General features: G+C 41.1%; 1 protein-coding gene across 6 annotated transcripts in view; it reads left to right on the plus strand.

Moving 5' to 3' along the window:
* nrxn2b (neurexin 2b) overlaps positions 1 to 21984 on the plus strand; it is a 714140-nt gene that overhangs the window by 484744 nt on the left and 207412 nt on the right. Inside the window, exon 1 of one of the 6 annotated variants that reach the window (XM_044341051.1) lies at positions 17306 to 17663. The exons of 4 other annotated variants lie outside the window; for them this stretch is intronic. In XM_044341051.1, the coding sequence (XP_044196986.1) occupies positions 17330 to 17663 (334 nt within the window). In that variant the 5' untranslated portion in view covers positions 17306 to 17329. Of the gene's footprint in view, positions 1 to 17305; positions 17664 to 21984 lie in introns of those variants that run through there. One more of the 6 variants, XM_044341050.1, reaches the window with a different exon arrangement.

The raw sequence follows: 21984 nt of genomic DNA on the forward strand, positions 1-21984 counted from the left end.
AGGCAGATCACTCATGAATTCACCAGACAACATCTGACATCTGAGAGTAAAGATTAATGCCTTCAACTAACCCAATCTTCAAATATGGATTGCACCTAGAAAGTGCTCACACAGCCCTCTTCCTCAATCTAAATTATTGAGTGCATACATGTGATGTGTTTACTTGGGCCTGTGTCCGTATGAATAAGTAATGCTGTGTCACGCACAGAGCATGTAAAGAGATATGACGGCTGGAGATTTCACAGCAAAGAGTGAGGGAATTTAGGAAAGAGTTTTGGTTAGAAGAACGTGTCTGGATTTGTTTCTGTACTATGATTATATCTGAAAACACACAAACACAAAGATGATAAAACCCTCTTTAGTGAACACATCATGTTGGTCTTCACTTTGTATTATGTCTGTCTAGGGTTATTCTTTTTCTCTGATCTCTGTAAGAATAAGGTGCTAGGATTTCAAATGTACAAACAATTTTCCATATGCATCTTGATCTTGATCTGCTCTTAACTGCCACTATGAGACTTGAACAGTATTTAATCATGAAAAGTGAAAATAATCTCAATTCACTTCATAATTCTGTGAAAACATATGCTGTTCAGCATCGTGGATTAAATTTGCTGGTTCGAGATCTAAGGGGGTGTCTAATACTTGCTGGCTTGATTATTCAGTGATTGACCCAGGATAGTTCCTGTTGTGTAATTCACCTCCACCTGACACCCCAACCCAGCAGACTAAATGTCAACCTGCTCAATGTCCTGTTTGCCACTGAAGTGCTTGTCAAGATTATTTCCTCACCTTTTCTCTTGCTCCTAAAGGCTGATGATACTTTCCATAATATTTTAAAAATAAAAAGGACACCTTCCTTTGTATTTCAATAAAATCAGTCAGGGACAAAGTAGAGAGTCCACAACACCACAGGCAGTAGCACAGACTGGTGCTGAGATGCGGTAAGCATTGAGTTCAACAACAGATTCATCTAATATTCTCACTGATTTATTTATAACCAAAATTGAAGTGAATAAAGACTAATTATGGATGTTTGACTCACCAGTTGTTGTCCCTGCTCAGCCTGTAGTTTAGTGTAACGTTAGTCCATTTGTGTATTCCACCATCCTCAATAGAACAAAATAATCCAAACAGTTTAACAAACTTTGTACATATCATGGTCCCTTATTAAAACTTCATCCTCCTCTCCTTCGTGCTGGCAAACCTGCCAACCACTTTGTCTTTGTCAATGTTTATGTCTTGCTCAACACACGACAAAATGAGGTTGGATAGTCTGGCCTCATCCATGCATGAATGCGCATAGCTCTTAATGAGCCTCAGATGGCAGAAACTTCGTCTTGCGAGTTTCATTCATCACAAACATAAGAAGACACGAGTATCTCATTTTTTTAGAACTAACAGAGAATGAATAGAAAAAGTTCAGAGAGTGACTAGTCCTGATGTGCTGCCAGGTTTGGTCGCACGCTACGTCCCCGGCGGGGCCCCTCCTCAGTGTGGGCCTTTGGGCAGTGGCCCCCTCTGCCCCCACAGTCGCTCCACTTATGACTCTACTGTAGTTGTGTGTTTTCATATGGTTGCTCTCTTTCTTCCTGCTGGCTTGAGATGACTTAATTTAATAACCACTGATACAGACACTTGGGGTTATTAAGTCTCCGGGAGAAGAAGACAACAGCTTCATGACTAATTATGATGTTGGCCACGTCACATCGTGTGTTGGCTCTTGACTTGTGTTCATGTTGTGCATGGGGATGAGAGAGAGGGAGAGAAGCACATAAGAACTACTGAAAAAAAAGAATAGATAGAGCCAGAGATTAATACATTCACTCTAAATATTGAATCTATTTACCCATCAACTTACTTTGCTGTTGTTTGATAATAATTTCAGTGACTCTCCCTTAATTAACAACTCTATCATTCCCTGGCCATTAAAATGTGCATCACAGCACTTTTTGCAATCCTGATTGGCAGCAGCAGTCAATAGCATGATGGAAAGTCATGTTCACATATTCAAAGCAGGCCTCCCCATCTGTCTATTGATAACCTCGACATGTTAACCCTTCAACCTTGTGCTGCTGCAAGTCAACAGATAAGCTCTCAAACTTAACGTCTCCATCAGCCTCATCCGTAATGAGCCCTCATGTAGCCACTTGATAGGAGACCTGCACTTAGGTAGTTAATGTCCTCTATTGAGCTGAAGCACTAGCGGCTGTCAAAGCAGGGAGAGAGCATGAGAGAAGAGGAGAGAGGTATGGAAATGTCAATGATATTCCTGGACATTTGTCTTTCTGTGTCACTATTTTTTCCTCTCCATTGTTCCCACATTTTTCTCTCTCTGTCACAAAGCGAAGGCAAAATGTAAAATGTAAAAAATCATCAATGAAGCTTTTAAGATCAAAGCCTGAGCTGATGTTTATTAAAAAAAAAAAAAAAACACAATCAACCGCAACCACTGGATGGCACCTCACTTGTGATTGTCAATACATTATATATTATCTCTATGGAAGAAAATTGGATGTGAAGATTGATCCGTTAAGTGCAGGGATTTGTGATAAAGAAAAACTGTGGGGTTGCCAGGTGTTCCCAGCCCCTGACCTTTAATAGTAGGTGTGGAAAATCCAGTTGGGGGTTGGTTGCAAGTGTGGAGGCCTGCCTTTGTAGGGGCCCGACGCGGGTGACTGGATCCAAGATCTTGCTGTCAAACAGCATCAACAATTTAGCACGCTGGGCCCCACAGATTACTTTGTGGCTTTGATATAAAAAAACACCACAAAGTGTGCAGTAAACAACACTAGCAGGCATGCTACATACACCAGTTTTTGTCAGGTCAAAAGGACAAACAGTGGAGGATGGGAACATCAGGAAAGCAAAGAGGAAAAAGTATTAAATTAATCTGTGCATTAATTGAGAGCAAGACCATGAAACAAAGTAATCAGACACGATGCTTCCAAAGACTGGTACACAGGACACCGCAAAACCAAACAGTTATCCTTTGTGTAATGTATTCAGCTGCTGTATTGCCCTGTTGCGGACAGCAGCGGTGGCTTCTGTGTGCAGAGCGTGTAACGAAGGCTGACACATTGAGGAGGCAGCAGTCACCCTGTCCATTAACTCTGAAATCCTGATTCCAGTCAGCTATACTGCAGCAGAGGCTCTGCACTTTTGCTGCACTCCTAGTTGGCACACACATAGGTTTGCAACACATACACAATCTGTCTCAATGTAGGCACAAATTCACCCAAAACATACCCTAAAAGGATATTTTCTGCTTCTGTTTTTGAAAAGTTGTACTTTGCTAGTGATAAGTGAAACTGTATACAGAGAACTGGGAGGAAATATTTTCCGCTGAGGGGAAATCAGTGGAAAGTGTTTATTTCAAGGGTTTCTCTCTGAGATAAGAGATGACACAAGAAGGAGCAAACATCAGAAAGGGGGGATTATGACCAAACTGCCTCCCAGAGGGAGAGAATGATAAAGACTAGAGCTTTAAAAAAAAAAAAAAAAAAAGAACTCGTCTAAGCTGGGAGTTGGTGTTGGGGGAAAGGATTAAAATGACAGGTATGAATATCAAGAGAAGATTTGGACATCCTGGCGAAAGGACACTCAGTGCCAAGAAGCTGTGCAAACTGATATCTGTGGAGACAATACTGTCTGGCATTACGTTATTCACTGATTTACACTCGACTTATTTACTGGATAAATAAATATCTCTATTGTTTCAATTACAATTGTGCTTGTCATATAGTGTCTCTTCACTGAAGTTCTGGATTGGTAGTATTTTATGTAATGTATCTACTTCGTGCATTTTTGTCCATATGCAGCAGCTGTTCTATACACATAAATAATAATAATGTGCACCTGTGCCAAAATGTAGTAAATACTGTCCAACATGCCTGGTGGCTTTTCTGTTTTTGTTTTTTTATGATCACATTTTTATTGTTATTCAACAAACCATACAAAGAAAGATATATTTTGACTTTATGAAATATAAGATTGCAGAAACACGGAATTAACTTTCTTTCAGTAAGCATATATACAACCTGCCTAAGACATAAAAACATGTCATGCATTAGAACAGAAAGTAATGATATTGACAATAATGATTACATAATGATTAATTACAATAAGGGATAAATAAAGTAAAGAAATAATTAAAAAGTGCATACATACATACAAAACACACACATGCACATCAAACACACACACTCAAAGACAAAACAGAGGGTGCTAAACATCTAAGCACACTAGATTGAAAAAGCTAGAGGCAATATATTGACCTTACAGAGTGTTTTTCAAGGATTCAGCGGTACCACGCCAGGCATTTAATGTGTTCTCATTGGCACCATTAATTTGAGCTGTTGAGAGCTCCATGTATATGACATCTAAAAAGAAGAGGGTCTAAGATCTTATAGTAAGAGAATGAAGTGGCTTCCAGTGGGTTGCAGTCATTTTCTTGGATGCTGTCAGTCCGGTAAAAATTACACACTTTTTGAGTTTGGAAAGATTAAGAACTGATAGGTGATTTAGAATCGAAGCACATATAGTTACAGGTACTGTTTCATGTATAAAATTGGATAATTTGGATGCAACATTGTTCCAAATTGTCTAACAAGAGGACAGTCCCAAAACATATGAAGAAACGTGCCCTGAATCATCACTGAGCACAGGTCACAAAAAGAATAATAATGATTTTCAAGCGATGGAGTTTGACAGGGGTAAGGTATGTTCTTTGCAAATATTGAAGTGAATTTGCTGATGATCTGGGTTGCGAGATGCATCATGGATAACATTATCTGCTGCCAGACTTGACTGGCTTGAAGCCTGTCTGATCAGAATTGACTAGTGATGGCATGTGGTGCCCGAGATGGTGGGCAAGGAGCTTCACAAAGATCTTAAAATCAGAATTCAAGAGACTGAGAGGGTTGTAACTGGCCATTCAGTTGGATCCTTGTCTTTTTTTAAAAGCAAGGAAATGAGGGCAGTATTAACATCCTTTGAGAATCTTATATCCAGAAGAAATGGATGCAGCTGCTCCCAGAAAGTTACATAATATTCAGGGGGGAACCCATCAATACCTGGTGATTTACCTCTCTGCATGGTCAGTGCTGCTTCCCTGAGCTCCTCTCAGGTGATTGGTTTATCTAAATTAGTTGAGTCTGTTCATGATAGCTGGGGTAAGTGTAACTGATTTAGAAATCTGTCACATTGATTTTTGTCTGGGAGTATCTCTGAGTTATATAAATTGGAGTAAATTTGGAATATTTCTTTTACCTGTTTGGGATCAGTGCAGATATTGCCATCTGCAGGCTTAGTAGCAGGGATATCTGAAAAATGGTCACTGGCCCTAATTCTCATAGCAAGAAGGTGGCTAGGTCTGGCACTATAAAAATAATACTGTTCTTATGTTCTAATGTTCTGAAAAATTGAGTTGCAAAATGGAATCTAACCTAGTAAATTCTGCCTCAAGATTTTGTAAGCGAAGAGATCTGGTTTTGTGTGCATTAGAGCTAAACAATGTTGTGTTCCTAATGCTCCTAATGAAGCCCTTTATCACATCCCGCAGTATTCTTGAGTCCTCCACAGAACCAGCAGTAAAACCAATAAATTCCCTGAATTCTATGATGAATTGTTAAGTATAGGCTTTGTTTTTCAATAAAAAGGTGTTAAAGCACCATCTGGCTGCACGCTTAGACAGACGACCCAAAGTGGCAGAACAAAAGACACTTTTATAGCGCTATTGGGAGTAAAACTATATAATTAATACAATGAAAAAGCTGAGGGGACGCAAAAAGAAAATGTATTCTAGAAAAAGATTTATGTCTACCTGAGAAAAAAGTAGAATCTTTTACAGAGGGGTTGACTAATCACCAAATGTCTGTAAGCCCCAAATAACTGGCTCAGGTTTTTAGAGTGTTCCTGGCCTCCACTGAGGATGTTGCATTCAATCTATCAAAGACTGGATACCACACCCTATTGAAATATGCACCCACAATAGAAGAGTAATCTGTTAACTCTAAACATTTTTGTAGTGATTGTGTTGTAGAAAGTACTGTCAAAAACATTTGGAGCATTTGCTGAGACAGGGGCAAATAGTAATCACAATTCTACCCATGTTGTCTGCCCAAGATGTCAACACTCTGATTTGGAGATTGCATCTAGCTACAATGGCCATACCTTTAGATTTTGTATTAGTGGAGGAAAATGCTATAGTATAGAAGAATTTATTAGGAAGATGATCGGCATCTTCGTTCAACAGATGCGTCTCTTGCAATAACGCTATGTCAACATTTTATCTCTTCAATAGACCAAGAGTGCTCATTCATTTGTGAGGGGCATTCAATCCACCACAGTTCCACACTAAAATGGAAGGTTCACCCCTAATCTAAAGTAATTCTCTAAATGTATTCATAGAAAAAATACTATCACAGCCCCCCGCTTGATTCAATTCTGGCATAACTGTACCCAAAGTAAAGTCCCTCTTTACACAAGATAAACAAGATGTAGACACAAAATATAAACAGGAGAAAAAGGATAAAAAAAGAACATGCAAACAGGTCATAAACTGTAAGGTCGGTCTGTGATCACAAAAGGATGTGGGGCAGCCAAAGAAAAAGTCCAGCTCAGTAATACAACAACAATGTTTATTGCTGATTAGATTAATTTAGCTAGATAATGACCCAATGTAGCTATGGCAACATGCACAGTAGCTATAACATTAGCCTGCAAAATATACATTTGAATGAAAATAGAACAAAAAGTAGGTTATTTATTAACTTAAAGATAATTATACTCATTAATTATGATAAGCAATGTTTGGTGTATTTGGGGCCAGTTGAGGACATTGGGCTGTCATCACCCCAAGAGCTCATACAATTTTAGCCCTTTGTGTCCAGCAACAACAAGATGATCAAAAAAGTTCAGAAAGTAAACAATTCAATTCAATCTTTTTTCAATTCAATTTTATTTATATAGCGCCAAATCATAACAAAAGTTATCTCTTTTCACATAGAGCAGGTCTAGATCGTACTCTTTAATTTACAAAGACCCAACAATTCCCCCATGAGCAAGCATTTGGCGACAGCAGCAAGGAAAAAACAATGCAGACATAGCAAAGCAACAGTCCACAAAAGTAGAATTGCCAGTCCAGCAGGTAGCAGGCCAACTCAGTGCAGAACTAGAGCTGTTCTCGGCATCATCCGAGGTGGACTCCAATGCTGCTGTTCAATGTAGAGGTCTCCAGACGCGGGGCCGCCACAGAGGTCAGAAAATCCTTCGCTTCTTTTAGAGAGGTGAAGGCCTTGTAAATCCTCCGCTTATTTGAGAAAGGTGAAGACCTTGTATTGAACACTGTCCTTAATCTTCAACATGGCAGGATAAAGTAGAAAAAAGTCCAGACCTTTAGCTCAAGCTGTATCCATTGCCTGATGGAAGGCTTGGCCGCATTTAACAGTGAAATTGCTGTAGTCAGGACAGAAGCGAATTCTCTACCATTAATGGAGAGAGGATTTTTCCTGGCAGCACCTAGAATGGTCTGGCAGGTTGGGTAGCGAAGCACATTGAAAATTAGGGGTGCAGTTACAGTGACACGAATGTTACATCTTCTGTTCCTGTCCTCCATATCCGCTAACTTGAGCTCAATTTCCTGAAGAGCTTTGTCATGGCTATCCAATGTACTGGAGTCAGTCTCAACAGTGGTTTAAGTGTATTAACGTCCGATCTGATCGTGCCAAGGCCTGCCGTCAGCATGGCTAGTTCAGCCTGAATAGCTCATAGCTTCTCATCAGTGTCTTTCCCTACCTGTTGAATCTGGATGAGGCACTGTTCAAAGGAGAGATGCTGTTTTTCCAATACAGAATCAGCAATGGCATTGATGTCCTGCCATTAGCTTTTCTTTTCCTAGATATTGTCATTAGCTAACTTTAATCAATGCAAGATAAGCCAACATGGAACCCAGTAGCTTGAAAGATCAACATTTGGCGAAACTGGGCTAGGAAACCCTGAAAACCTAGGCTGCCATCTTGTCCAGCTGATCACGTGACTCCACTTTTCAGTATTGTACTTGTTCATCGATATCAATGACTGTTTGCAAACCATGTTGGATGCTATCAGCTATAGATGAAATTGCAGCTCAAGCCATGTATCCCTTATGTGCAGGATAAAGCAAAGAGAATTCTCTCCCCAATCTGTTCCCTGCAGATTTCTCATTGTTGTTGTGTGTTAATCTCAGTGATAACAGCGAGGACTCGAAGCTCCCTATCTGGAGTTTAAATCAATAGGCACTTCCATTTATCGAACATAGACACCAACAGAGCATCAAAAAGGGCTTATGTCTTAAATAAGCTGTTGTACAGTGCACACTGTCGGTCTGTCTTTCTGTTGATCTCTCATTTTTTCACTGTCTTTCACACACATACACACACACATTAACTGCTGTTCCTCTTCACGTAGGCTTTGGATAAATTAGATGTGATTCAGCAGGCATTTTAAACACTGGGGCGTCTCATACCCTAGAGCTCTGCAATCTGGCTCCCCAGAAAGATGATGACTCTTTCTTTCTCTTTCTCATGCACTCTCCCTCTCTCCCTCTCTCCTCTCTCAACTTTCTCTCTTGCACCATGCTCTGTCTCCCTCGCTCCCCAGAGCTATTGTTGGGCCTTCATTGCGTATAGAAATTGTATTTAAAAATCCTTAAATCCTTGTCAAAATTTCTCCCTGTGTGCAGGAGATTACTGTGAACCAGTATTATTCTGGAATGGCTTTACCAGGCACTCTCCCTCCCCACCAACCTTTGAGCATGTACCCTGATTATTACCTTCACAATGGCACGCAGAAAGGAATTGCTTTCAGGTCCCAGTAAACCTGTAAATCACCTTCTGAAGTTGTTGCAAGGCAAAGAATAAGCACTTTTAGAAAAATGAATGTTTCACTGCTAGTGCTAATTAGAATAAAAAGGCACTGCGGCTTGGAGTTTTGTCATAGTGTTAGTTGTACTGACACCTCTGTCTATTAGAATGGACCAGAAACATTTCTTTTCAATATTGTTTTGGCTCAGTGAGAGTAATTCTCTCCAGGGCCAATTGTCCATGGCCTTAGGTTAGGGGCCACCTCATAGACATCATGGATGAGGGAGAATGAGGTGGAGTTGAAGCCCATCTGGCCCAGACAGCTGGGTCCACAGCTGGAGGGACAGACAGTGACAGCTGACTCACCACACAGTGCTAGGCTGCAGAGATGGATGGATGGATGGCTGGAGGGGAGGGAAGGAAGCAATGGAGAGAAGATAAGTAGAGGTGAGCGAGAGAGCGAGATGGGAAAAGGTTGACAGCCTACAGCGCTCTTATTTAGCATTTTTAAAACAGTGAAATTGAGGCAGAAAAAGAGAATGTTTTTCTTCTCAGTTTTTGGCACAGATAAGTAATTTTGTTCTTGAAATAATACACACAAACTAACATTTTTGTGTGTGTATACATAGTATTGCTTATACAGTATGTAAGAGATTTCAGCAGTAACACAATCAGCACGCAACACAACCTTACATCTGTGTCTGTTTATTTTGCTACACAGTGGTATATGTGCAGCTAACTGGTATGGATTGTCTGCACAGGAGGCGTTCAGCTGCATTTTTCAGTTGTCGTCTCGCACACGTCTGATGGAACAGACACGCTTCTATTTTAATCAATAAAGCTGTCTGCACAGGCTGTGTAAAGGCTTACTTTTTAGTCTATTCTTATTTAATCTAAATCTATTTTCTTCTCTTTTACCCATGCAACTACACTGATTGTGTATTGGGCTCTGAGCGCTGCCAATTCGTGGGTGATCTACACTCAACTCTGTCCCTAAATGCTTCCTGTGTAGACACAGACAGAGAGAATTTGCTGGTGCTGCTCTAATGTGCTCATGCTACACCCTCTGTGCAGACACGGTGTGGGCTGATGTAGTTGGCCAGTACTGCTGACACAATGTCCGGTTTAGGATCATAACAGTAGAGAGTGTCAAGGGGACAAGAGCAAATGTAATATGAATATGAAGTTATTAATATCAAAACACAGCTTATAGCCTAACACTCTGGGTGCTCCTCCCTGACTGACCAGAGTAGCCACAAAAACCTGTAGATTAAAAAAGCCCTGACACCACCAGGGCTCTGTAGATATCTGTATATGATATGCTTGGTTAAAAAGTGACCAAGCAGCTTGTTTGGAGCATCGACCGTGGCCCAACCCCAGGGTGAACCAAGCCTCATCTATTCCTGTAAAGGAGTAAATTATTTTGACTGTGGGTGAAAAAAAGCTGATTCAGCTGATGAGACATTCTTCCAGCACCCTGAGGAGTAAGCCATCCCGGTACTGTTTAAATATTCAACATGCCCACCTACTGATAGATATCAGACTTTTGTAATTACCAAACACCCAATTAACTACAGAGCTAACATAAGATTGGCAGACAGTGTCATTCTGCGTATGATCGTTAATGGAAACTTGGAGAAAATGGCTTTTATGGTGATGGTGGAAAGGATGGATGGGGGGCTTTATACTTTTCCTCTCATCTCCTTGCTGTCTCCCTTTCTCTCCCCCTGAGGATATATCATTTCACATGATTAAGATGTGTGCAACCTGCTCCCTCCATCCAAGCGAAACAGGAGACCCCCCCCACCCCCCCCACCAGCTAGTTATCTTTCCCCCTTCTCTACCGAGCTGAGGCTTCTTTTGCCCACAACACACACATTTTCCTTTAATCCCTCCCCTCTAATTACCAAACACTCTCTCTCTGCTTTTTTCCTTTCTGTCTTTCATCCTGATCCCTTCTTTTTCATCTATCGTATCTCTTACCTTCCCCATTCCCACATAGTGCATTAAACTTCTTTTTCACTTCCTGCTCATTATACGCCATATAGATGTATTCATTTAACCAGATATTTTTAGTTTTCAATGCTGGTGAAGCCACAATGCTATTAGTGGCTTCCTTCCTCTTTAACTCTGTACTCTAATGCAGCAGTTCTCAAACTTTTTCATGTCAAGGACCCTAAATTGATACAAATTAGACCACAGATCCTCATTTGATAAGATTTTGTCCCGGGGTCCCCCATCTGAGAATATTTTTGCTTTTAGATGTTTTATTACAGAAAGTGTATGAAACCAATGTCCAAAATAGTCATATATGCTGTCATTGTGTTATTTATGGATGGAATTTATAGTGAAAATAAATTATTCCCTTTTTTGCTGGGGACCCCCTGGTACCCCACAAGGACCCCTGGAGGTCCCAGACCCCACTTTGTGGACCATTGCTCTAATGCACCCATCAGTTTTGTATAGATGGCTTAATATATTGCTTTCATTCATGATTTTGATCTTTTTGCGGCTTACTTTCAAGGCATTGTTGGGTTAATGTATGCACCTGATTACCAGCAGGATAATTGATGCAGGTTGGTGGAAAACCAATAGATTTTAATTACCAAACCTCCATGAGAGCAGCATATTAAAGTAAGTAAATAAACAGTGTGAATCCCATTTCAATCCACAGTCAGGCTACAGATCCATGTTAATGTCTTTGCAATGTTGCATGTCTGTGGATACACAGTTATATTAGCTAATGTATTGTATAACTGCCATGTTGCTCTACAAATGTCAAAGCATGGAGTCTGTAGCCCAATTATTTTGACAGTGAGCAGATAAAGTCTTTATCTTTTGTGTTTATTTTAATGTTTTGTGAGCAGCCTATAGCCTAGGTCTATGGCATAGAAGCTTGGTTTCATACGGCTGTTGTGTTGCATACGTGATGTCATTGAATCAGATAGTGGTAACTGTGCTATAGGCTGCAGCCAGCTGGCCCACAGTGTTCCATTTTAATGTCTTAAAAATGATTAATCGCTAACATTGTGGTTACTCTATAGTGTGGATAGGTCATAATGTTGTTGACAGAAGATTCAGACTGTTGCCTGTGTTGTTGAGTTGAGTTAAATATATGGAGAGACCGTTCAAAGATCTGTTTCAGTCTTTGTTTTTGTATAAGTGAATGTTCTTAAGAGAGAGAAATGAGACTTTTCAGTTGCCTCTCCACTGTTAGTGTCTTGGCCATCGTCCAGTCCAGCACCGCGGACAGCACCACTGTGTTGCTGTCCCAGCGGCATTCTGAAACAGAGATGAAAGGGAACCTGTTGCAGAGAAACCCTCATTAACAAGAGATGTTTTGCTTATGCATAGAAATAAATCTATTTAGAGATATTTGCTTACCACAAAACAATTCTGTGAACTGACAAGGATTGAAATTAATAAGCTCTGTTAGTGAAAAATCCTTCAGAAAGTGAAAACTAGTAGCTTTCTATTGAAAAATCATTGTGCAATCAATTTGAGAAAATTTAATGCCCATCCATGAATTTGTTTTTCCTGCCACGTCTAATCCCAACCCACCCAAAAATCTCATGGTTGTGGTGGGTGTTTGGGTATACAAGGTGTCTTACTTGGACACATGACATGTTCATTTCTTCTTATTTTAGATGTCCGCTCTCAAAATACTACGCAGTAAAGCCAAGATAGCTACTGCATTCAGTTATGTTTTGTGGAGTATCAGGAGAGAGATACTGTTTTTTCTGAATGGATGACGTATTATTTGGGCTTCAAACACGATCCAACTGAAGCTTTCTGCTGTCAGATCAGTTTTCCTTTTCATCTTTTCAGAAAGTGAGCTATCTGATTATCATAGGTTGATAAGGCATGTTTGTCATTCCACAAGTGAAGTGATTTTGAATACCCTGCCTGCTAAATGACAGTTAACAATTGACAACATAGATGTCAAACTGCTTTTCGGGTGTTTCTGTTTGCATTCCTGACATACAAGGTTATTTCCCTGTTTGCAGTATCCAGCAGTGCACTTATATAAGCGGACAACATCGGGGCTCAGTCTAGAGGAAGTTTCCCAACAGTGCACTTACATAAGAGGCTAACATCGGGGGCTCAGTACGGGAGAAAGCTACTGAATAGCACAAACAGGAGATGGGAGTTAAAAATTGATGACTTGCTTTTTGTGTTTTGCCTTCCCCTGCTGTGCGAGCAAAGAGATCCAGCTTGTCCTAGTTTCCTGACCTCACCCAACGGAAAAATCCAAGCCTTCCCTCTACTTCCTTTTTGGGTGCCATGTGTATTGCTGCTTGCACCCTTTAAATAGATCAATACATTAACATTGTATATACAGCCACATGGACTCTTTAGCGTTTGCTTCTTTGAAAAAAAATCCCCTCCCACTTTGTATTTCTGTCATCTTTGCTTCTTAACATCGAGTGGTGTTTGAGCTCTAATTAATTAGGTGTCTAATGCCAAGAAGGTTTCCTCAGGATTAGAATGTAGACGAGAGGCTTTGATCCCTTGTCTGTCAGTAAACTAATCCCACTTCCTCCATCTATGACCTCACTTCCCCTAAGGGACTTTGGAGGTTGTAGTTTCACTGGGGGGAATATTTAGTGCAAGGCTTTTGGCCTCTGGGATGTGAATGTTGCATCACTCAGCAGTAGCACCGACTTGACATGTGTGTGTAGTGCAATTAGTATGTGCGCATGTACGTGTAGTGATTGTTTACCTGTGTGTATTTGTGTACTCTGTATTCCTTGTTTTTCTTTTGCCAGAGGGGAGCAGAGCAGCAGGTGTTGGCAGACCTCTGTGCTTTTCACTATAATGAGTTCCCAGTCCACACACTGTCCTCTGAAGGAAACATCTATAGTGTCAGCGTCTCATAATGAAACAGCACATTTTACATATACTTATATACTATATAGATACTTTGAAATATCTTTAGAGAGAAGTTTTATGATAGACGTTATTATAATCTGTAGGAATAACACTACACTTGAAATTAATATTATGCATTCATAAAGTTAATAGGGGCACCACCTCCGTTGATGAATTAATCAGTTAATACTTAATTCATTCATTAATTAGGAGGAAAAATAATTAAATCAAATTAATCAGTCTTATACCTGCTCTGTCAGTCATGAACCCCCCATCTATAAAATAAAAGAATACAAATATGACTTGGTGATAAATCAAGATATTTATTGAACTACAGGGAAACACTAAACATATGCACATATATACAATCAAAATGAATGAATGGATGCGGGAATGAATGGGTAAATTAAATTAACAAGTTATTGCTGACAGAATGAATGAATGAATGAATGAATGAATTATCAAAAATGAGTCAAAAACACAGTGAGGGGCCAAGACTCCCCAATAAAATTTAAATTTTGAATAGCTCTTGCATTAGCTCTCAGACAGAAGCATGGTAGATGGTTTTCCAAAATCTGTGTGTCTTAGGACAATTGGAATAAAAAGATTCCAAATGGGCAGAAACACCTGCACAATATAAGTCACTTGAATTGAATATACTGAGCCAATCGGTACGTCTAAACCACTGCACTGGAGGAGAAAGAGTGTGAAATGAAATAAATTAACTTTTACCCACCCAATACTTCATTTAATGAATATGCAACATTTCAGACCAACTTGACTTGAGTTCATACTGTACAGTGACAACTTGAGTTGATTTGTTGTTTGTGTTGTTGTTGTTGTAGGATTGCATGCTGCTGTTACTTTGCTAAACATCTTAGCACCCGAAAGCAAAAGAAAGAACCAGAAAGATAGAGAATGGGAACAAGCTTTTGGATTTGGACACTCTACAGTTGGATGGATTGTGTGGGTTTGTCTGAGATTCTGTAATCTTCTAAGTTCAGCAGTTCAGTCTTGGTGCAAGTTCAGGACTGGTGTCCCGGTCACCCTGGGTGTCACATCTCCCTCACCCTGACAGCAGCCAACACAGCATCTCTTGATCCCCCTGGGATGTTCCCACCTGGCAGAGGTGTATGTGTGTGTCTGTGTGTGTGTGTGTGTGTGTGCATGTATGTGTGGGAGAGAGTGAGTAAATGAGTAATAGTCCGGATGCTTTCTCTCCATCAGTGCAGAAGACCTGCACTGGCTTTTCCTGTTTTGGCCATTTTTCTTGCTTCTTGTCTCTAGCACTGAGCTCCCGTCCCAGCTGAGATCTCTATCAGCCATGATTTATCTGATACACAATCTCCCTCTATTTCTCTCTTTCCAGCTCTTTCCCTCTATCTCTCACGCTCTTTCATACTACTTCTCCTCTTGCAATCCAACATTTACATTTCTTTCTACACTGCTCACATCTTTCTCCTCCTCATTATTTCGCATCCCTTGTTCCTCCCGCTCCTCATGTTTTTTTCTCGGTGTCCCCACCTGTCACTCTTTCTTTTTCTGTCTTGCCCACACTTAAGTACCCTGCCCTCCTTTTGGCAAGAATAGCTGAAAATGAGTACATGGAGTGCAAGGAGAAAATAAGACATGCAGAGGGGGAATTGAGGTCCAAGCTTGAAAGGGCGTGCTTAGAACTGAGTGCGGAGAGGTCAAAAGAAAAAATGAGAGGAGAGGATTAATAGATGATAAGAGATAGGAGGTGTGGATGCATGAAATAAAACATTAGAAATATTATAGAGAGAGAATATTCCTTAGTTAATTTGACAGTTAGTAAATAGTTAGTATTATTGAGTTCTTCATTATCTTTATTATCTGCATATGTTGTTTGTAATTGTACCAGTATGTGTGTGTTATTGCTGTACTTACTCAAGAGAATGTGCTCGCTGGTATTGTATCCATTGATTTAAAAATCTGGTGCTTCTGTTTATGTGTATGTGTTCAAACAGCAAACCCAGCATGCATGTGTGCCTACCATCCTTCCTGCGTGCGTGCTCCCCTCCTTCCAATTCTCTCCACTCATTCCCCTCCCACTCTCTCTCTCTCTCTCTTTCTCTCTCTCTCTTTCTCTCTCTCATTGCTCCAACCAGACACACAAACACTCTCTCTCTCTGTCTCTGCTCTGCCCTATGTATCATAGTCACCGTTTGTGCATTCAAAGGATCCGAGTGTGTTCACCTTTCCCTTTCGGCTCTATTTCTGCCCTGCCTAGTGCAGAGCCTTGCGCGTCTACTGTTGAGGGGGGGGGGGCAGCTGAGTTGATCGGAGGAAAAGGAGAAGGGAGAACTGTGCGGGCAGGAAGGATGCGCTCGTTGCTGCAGCTTCTGATTCAATTAGCATGAATTTCACAGCAGAGGCAGCAGCGGCAATAGCGGCAGCAACATCGTCAGACTCTCTCAGCAAGCCAGCAGCAGCACCCTGTGTCGGAGCTCCACCGAGAGGATCAGCGGCTGCTCCTCATCTGCCTCCCACCCTGGAAAGCAGTGTTTGAAGGGGCAGAGAAAAAGGAATCATATTCTCCTAGGGTGAAGAGCAGTCACAAGTAGGACGGAGCTTGGTTACAAGTCTAACGGTTGGAGGATTGTTGTGTTGAACTGGACATCAACCACTCTGATGATGGTTCAGAGCTTTGGTTATGGTTTAATCCTGTTAAGGTGTCTTCTTGGTGCTGCTCTGCGTTCCATTACCCATATTGATTTATTTTGTTAGAAAAAAGGAGATTGAATTCAGCACTGCTGCACTTGGAAATAGCCGACCAGTTTGTCCTCCTTCTCGCCATCCCTTTTTTCTTTCCAGTCCTGTATTCTATTTATTCATCCCTTATTTTCCTGCTCTCAGCTGAACACTGAACAGGTTCGGAGCGCCTTCAGGGATTTGAAGCTCTGAAACGGGATTTGGCTACTCCTTCATCACAGCACCCCTTTTCTCAGCTTCGCCTCTCCTTTTGCACCCTGGTTTCACTCTTATGTATTTTTTCATCCTACATGCTCTCCATTTAAATCATCTCCAAAAAGCTCAAAAGGGATGGCGGGAGTCTTTTTCTTCACGATGGAGGCTTGGATTATGGTTGGAGAAGCCCTGTGAAGATCTCCCCAAGGCGAAGGAAACCCTGTCAAACAATTAACTCAACGAGCTGTACACAAGATATTTTTAAGGAGCTAAAATGGAGTCTTGTGTCTGCTAAATCAGTGCTGCTAAGCTGTGATTATTTAATTGAATTTGCCAAGGAAGTTGCATGTTAGACAGAAGAGGTTAGGTTTTATACAAAAAGGTTTAATTGTCTTTGTAGAGGAGTGGGAGTTGTTGTTTTGGTTCTCAAGGATTCAGGCAGAAGCTTTTGGATATCGACACTAGACTCTTGGAGGATTTTTGGGGTCTTTCTTTTCAGGAAGGATTTTGTAATTTTTTTTTTCACCGTTTTTTTTTCTTTCCAATCATTTTTGGGATTTTCAATCAAGGATCTTTTTTTTTCCTTTCTTGGCTTATATTTTTAATCTGTATTTTCTTTCACAATTTTTTTTTTTTTCCTCCCCGGGCTCGAAAGCAGGGGATCATGGGCCCTGGATTCATTTGAGATGTTCACTTCCTGTTTGTGTCGCATGAGAGGAAGGAGCCTTATGTTCCTTTCAGGCCCTGCCCCCATGGAGCAGGAGGTGGAAGTGGAGGTGGACGGAGGGTTACTACTGGTACCCAGGCCAGCAGCGGCGTCACCCGTGGTGTGGGCCAGTCCAGCCTTCCTGTTCAGGCTGGTGCTCTCTCTGGCACTGCTGGTGTTCCCCTGTCCAGCCGTGGCCGCCCGAGTCTCCTCCTCCCTCAGTACCACCCACCATGTCCACCACTTCCACAACAAGCATGGTACTGTGCCCATTGCCATCAACCGGATGCCCTTTCTTACACGTGGGGGCCATGGTAAGATCCGCTGTTTTCGTTGCTCTTTTCCTAGACTGTTCTGGAACTGATCAGCCAGTGATTGACCAGCAATTTTGCTGAGCGACAATGCAAAAGTGCATATGTGAGTTTGCCTGAGAGGAATGACATGGACTTAAGGGGTCAATGGAAGTTAATTTTCTTCAAAGGTTGATTTATGGAGGCAATGAGCTCTAAGTTGAGTACATAAGCCCAGGCAATTGGTTCATCCATCTATTGATCTCTGTCTTCTCTGGAAAGACTGAGAGGAGCCAGGTCTGGGCGACCAACATCACAGCCTCAGCTCCCCATAGGCCGATGTCTTGATTCATGTCCCCAATTTGGCGGATGATGTTTCCAGAAGCTATTCCTTTCTGGCTTTTTGCAGCACATCCCAAGCCAGCTTGATTCCGCTACTTGCCTTTCGAGCTCAGCAGCCATCTTGGGTGTACCGATGTATTGAACTGTGGCCAATTTAAATTCATGTTATCACCATCTGTGGCCATAATTGTTGACGCATGCTGGCAGCCGCTAAAAGAGAATGGCCTTAACTGGTTGTTGAGATGCTAAATCTCACATGTTGTGTGTCACGGTACATTGTGTACTCAGGAAAATCCATTGATAATTGCCTGAGCACTCCTTATTTTGTCCTACTTTCCGGAGTATGTCTTTGGCTCAGTGCTCTGTGGTGCATCAGTTGCTGCGCTGTTCTTAGCCTAAGCTGTCACGGACAAGGCAGGGTTTCACACTGATGATTCCTTTGATGTTCCCCAACCCAAGCTTTTTTCACTGCAATTTTTCTTCTCTTTTTTTCTCTCAATTTATTTTCTTGGTTCTTTTCAACACCCTGTGTTCAACACCACGCTACTTTGACAGAAGACGTTAATAGCATTTATTGATTCCTCAGCATGTTCATGCTCACATTCTTCCATTTGCATCCACTTAGTTTTTTTCTAACAAGCCCTGCTTCTATCTGTCTGTCTGTCTGTCTCTCTCTCTCTCTCTCTCGCTACCTCTCTGCCCTCTCTTCTCTCTCGCCTCAGCAAAACCTGTAATCTGTATCAATCAATCTGGTGTCAGATGAGCTGAGGAGCCTCAGATAGTCCTCTGCGGTCAGTTGGCTGTGGTGAGCTTCTATAGGCATTATCAGCGCACAACCTCTTCCCCAATTCTTAGTACTGCATTGGATTTATGGTTATCCACATTCTCCTCCCAGCCCACAGCTACATGTGCACAAGTCGTCACAGTCAAAGTGTGACTGAGCACACAAATGAGGGCTAACCTGTGTCATAGAAGAGATATGAAGGAATATTCACAGTGTTGTGTCAATGACAAACAAATGATCTAACCTTTCTGTGGCGCTCAGTGGGGGTGTAATGTTTCATCAAATCCATTGATTTATTGATTTAATTGAATTAATTTGACTTTTGATTCTGAGGTCAAACCTAGTACTTCAGAGACAATTTAAGTATAACATATATATTGTTATCATATTGGTCTTGATTTAAAAAGAATTAAAAAGATTCAAAGAATTCAAAAATTAAAGAGCCCATCAGAAAATATTTGTTTCTTTTAACAACATCCAATGCTCTTGTAGGCCAACACAGTTCCAGTTTAAAGCATATTTAACAAATAAATCAATGATTAAGTATAAACATAAATTACTTTGCCATATATCATAAGTATCGTAAGATATGTAGCCATCCAACTTTGTGCACCATCTGACCGCGTTCAGATGGCGTTCAGTTGTGTTCTGCAACATTTTAATGGCAAACATGTTCCACTACATAAAACACTCACAAAAAGAAAAAGGGTTACAATTTTCTTTAATTGATTTATCTAGTAAGAGCAGGGCTGCCTGTCAGTTATGTTTTGATTGCAGCTGAAAATGTTGCCTACATCGTCCCTGCTTTTAAATTTCCTTGTGATGTTTGTGTGCTGCTGTGTAAGTAGCATTGTCTGACATGAAATGAAGAATTTGTGTCTTACATAAAAGATATGTTTTGTTTTGTTCATGTTACAGAATATTTCCATATTACTTATCTGATCAAAGCAGGAGGATCTTTCGTGTGCTCTTCTCCTCTCAATTGTGTCACATAACCCTTCACAATTTAGATTAGCTTGTTAGCATCAGTGTTGCTGTTACTACATCTGGGGAGTTTGAGTCTTGCAGTACTTGGTCAAAGTTGACATATGATTTAAAACTTTATAATATATAATTGACAGTGTTCCACCCCAATGCAAACCCTTGTATGTTGTTATCTAAAGTAAAATCTTAAAAGCACATGGCAGTTCATCAGAGAGAAACACTCAATAACAGCACACAAGCAGTTTCTCTCTCCTAAAATGGCAGACCAAGCCAGTGTCTTCTTCTTATTGCTATTTCCTTTTATTTTCCTGCCTTCTCTTTCATCTAGCTTGGATAATTGGATTGCACCTCTTACATCTTGAGTTGCTAAGCTATTTAAATTGACATAATTAACATAAAAATGTTCTCTGGCTCTCTCTGTGGATTTATGACTGTCGGAAGATATTGGCCTGCAAGAAAAATGGTCTGTTTGCCCTGTGAAGAGGAAAGGCTACATTTCCATAGCAAACTTAGAGGCCCAGGCTCAGGCGCCAGATGTCACCCGGCACTGTATGGGCCTGTCAGTCTTCTGTGTTTGTTCTCATGTGCTGCATGTTTGACAGTCATGCATAAAAAAGTACATGTTGAGTGAAAAACGAAGCTAAGTTCAAGCAAGATGGAGAAGTTATTTTGTTGGTTGGCTGTGTTTGCTGTTCTTTTTTTTTTCCCCTGGCAGTATGCTATAACAGTTACTAATGTACGCCTACACAGCATACATTGCTGTTCCTCATTGGGTTTGTCTTTTTTTTTTTTTAGTAGCACACTTCCAGCATTTTCATTATCTACTACAAGACAGCACACGCACATTAGAAGACTGCTCTTGTGCAGGGAGTCAATTTCAATTGCCATCATAAATACTTCCATTGCAGTCTGGCATATCAAGTCCTTGTCTGAAATGCCAGCTCTCCATGTATTGTCAACCAAGTGGCACAGCTTATTACCAGCACTAATACCCCACTCAGTGATAAGAGCCCACTTGCTTCTGAGCATTTTTCTGTAGACAGTTTCTCAACTGGTTGTCATTGTCACAACACTGTAGTAGAGCCTTTGCCGCTACGGACATGTACCTTGGTCAGACCTCACGTCAGCCTCAAAAGCCTCAAAAAGCCTTCCACCTGCCTGCCTGCAGCATGCCAAGCAAGTCTTACTGTCTGCAAGGAAAGATGGTCCCCACATCATCCATTAAGCTGTCATTGTGGCCCTGAAGCCACCCCTGGGTTTTAACATATCAGGTCTACGAGATTCAAGGCTTACGCCTTATCTGCTTCTCTCTTCCCACAATGTCATCATTATGCTACATCTGTCTGGATGAGCTCCTGCAGGGCCATGCTGCACTCACTTGCTGGCACACGCCCACCCATCCATGAATACACACAAGCAGCACAGCAGATAGAATGATTGCAGTCTTTTACAATGATGAAGACATGCAGGGAGGAGCAGTTTGTTTATTTTATATGGGCTGAAATGGAAATATATTGTACTTACATGTTGCATATACAGTAATTAAATGTGACTTGGGAAGCTTGAGTGCAAGTGGAACCATATTGGATGAATTGTTGTCATGAGGCTTTGTTCTTACATCTCTCTTTATATCTTTAAAAGTGATCATCAACAAATATCTGTGTTTAGACAGAATGAAGGGGCCTGGTACCCACCATTGCCACTGATTACACATCTCCATTGTTTCATCCGCTGTGATGGATGAAGAGCTGCCCCATTTAGAAGGCCCTTTCTGTTTCTGTCTGTCCGAGACAGCAACCAATTGCAGCCTTCTATATGTAAAGCAGTTCATTACTGTCTATTCAGATGCTGCAACGTCTCACCCACATTGCTCTGATAGCAGCTAATTGGAGAGTCTTGACCGATGAACTGTGGCATTTCAGTAGGCTGTCTGCCCGGTGATAAGTGACCCCTTACACACATAGACATGCACACTTTACTACTATGTATTTGTCTCTCACTTAGATCCGCGGGGAATGCAGTGGTTCTTGTAGCAATGTATGACTTTCTTATTATGAATCTTCAATGCCTCTGTGAATCCATACCCTATTGTGCTGTATAGATGTGTTGCTTTTAAAGAATACATTATGTTCCCTAGATATTTACAGTATGCATGATTACACAAGCACTGCAATTAGAGTGAGCTTGCACTGAGGTGTGAACGGCCTACATCATTCCAAATACAAACCAGTAAGC

Source organism: Thunnus albacares, chromosome 22 (assembly GCF_914725855.1).
Source record: "Thunnus albacares chromosome 22, fThuAlb1.1, whole genome shotgun sequence".
Taxonomy (NCBI): domain Eukaryota; kingdom Metazoa; phylum Chordata; class Actinopteri; order Scombriformes; family Scombridae; genus Thunnus; species Thunnus albacares.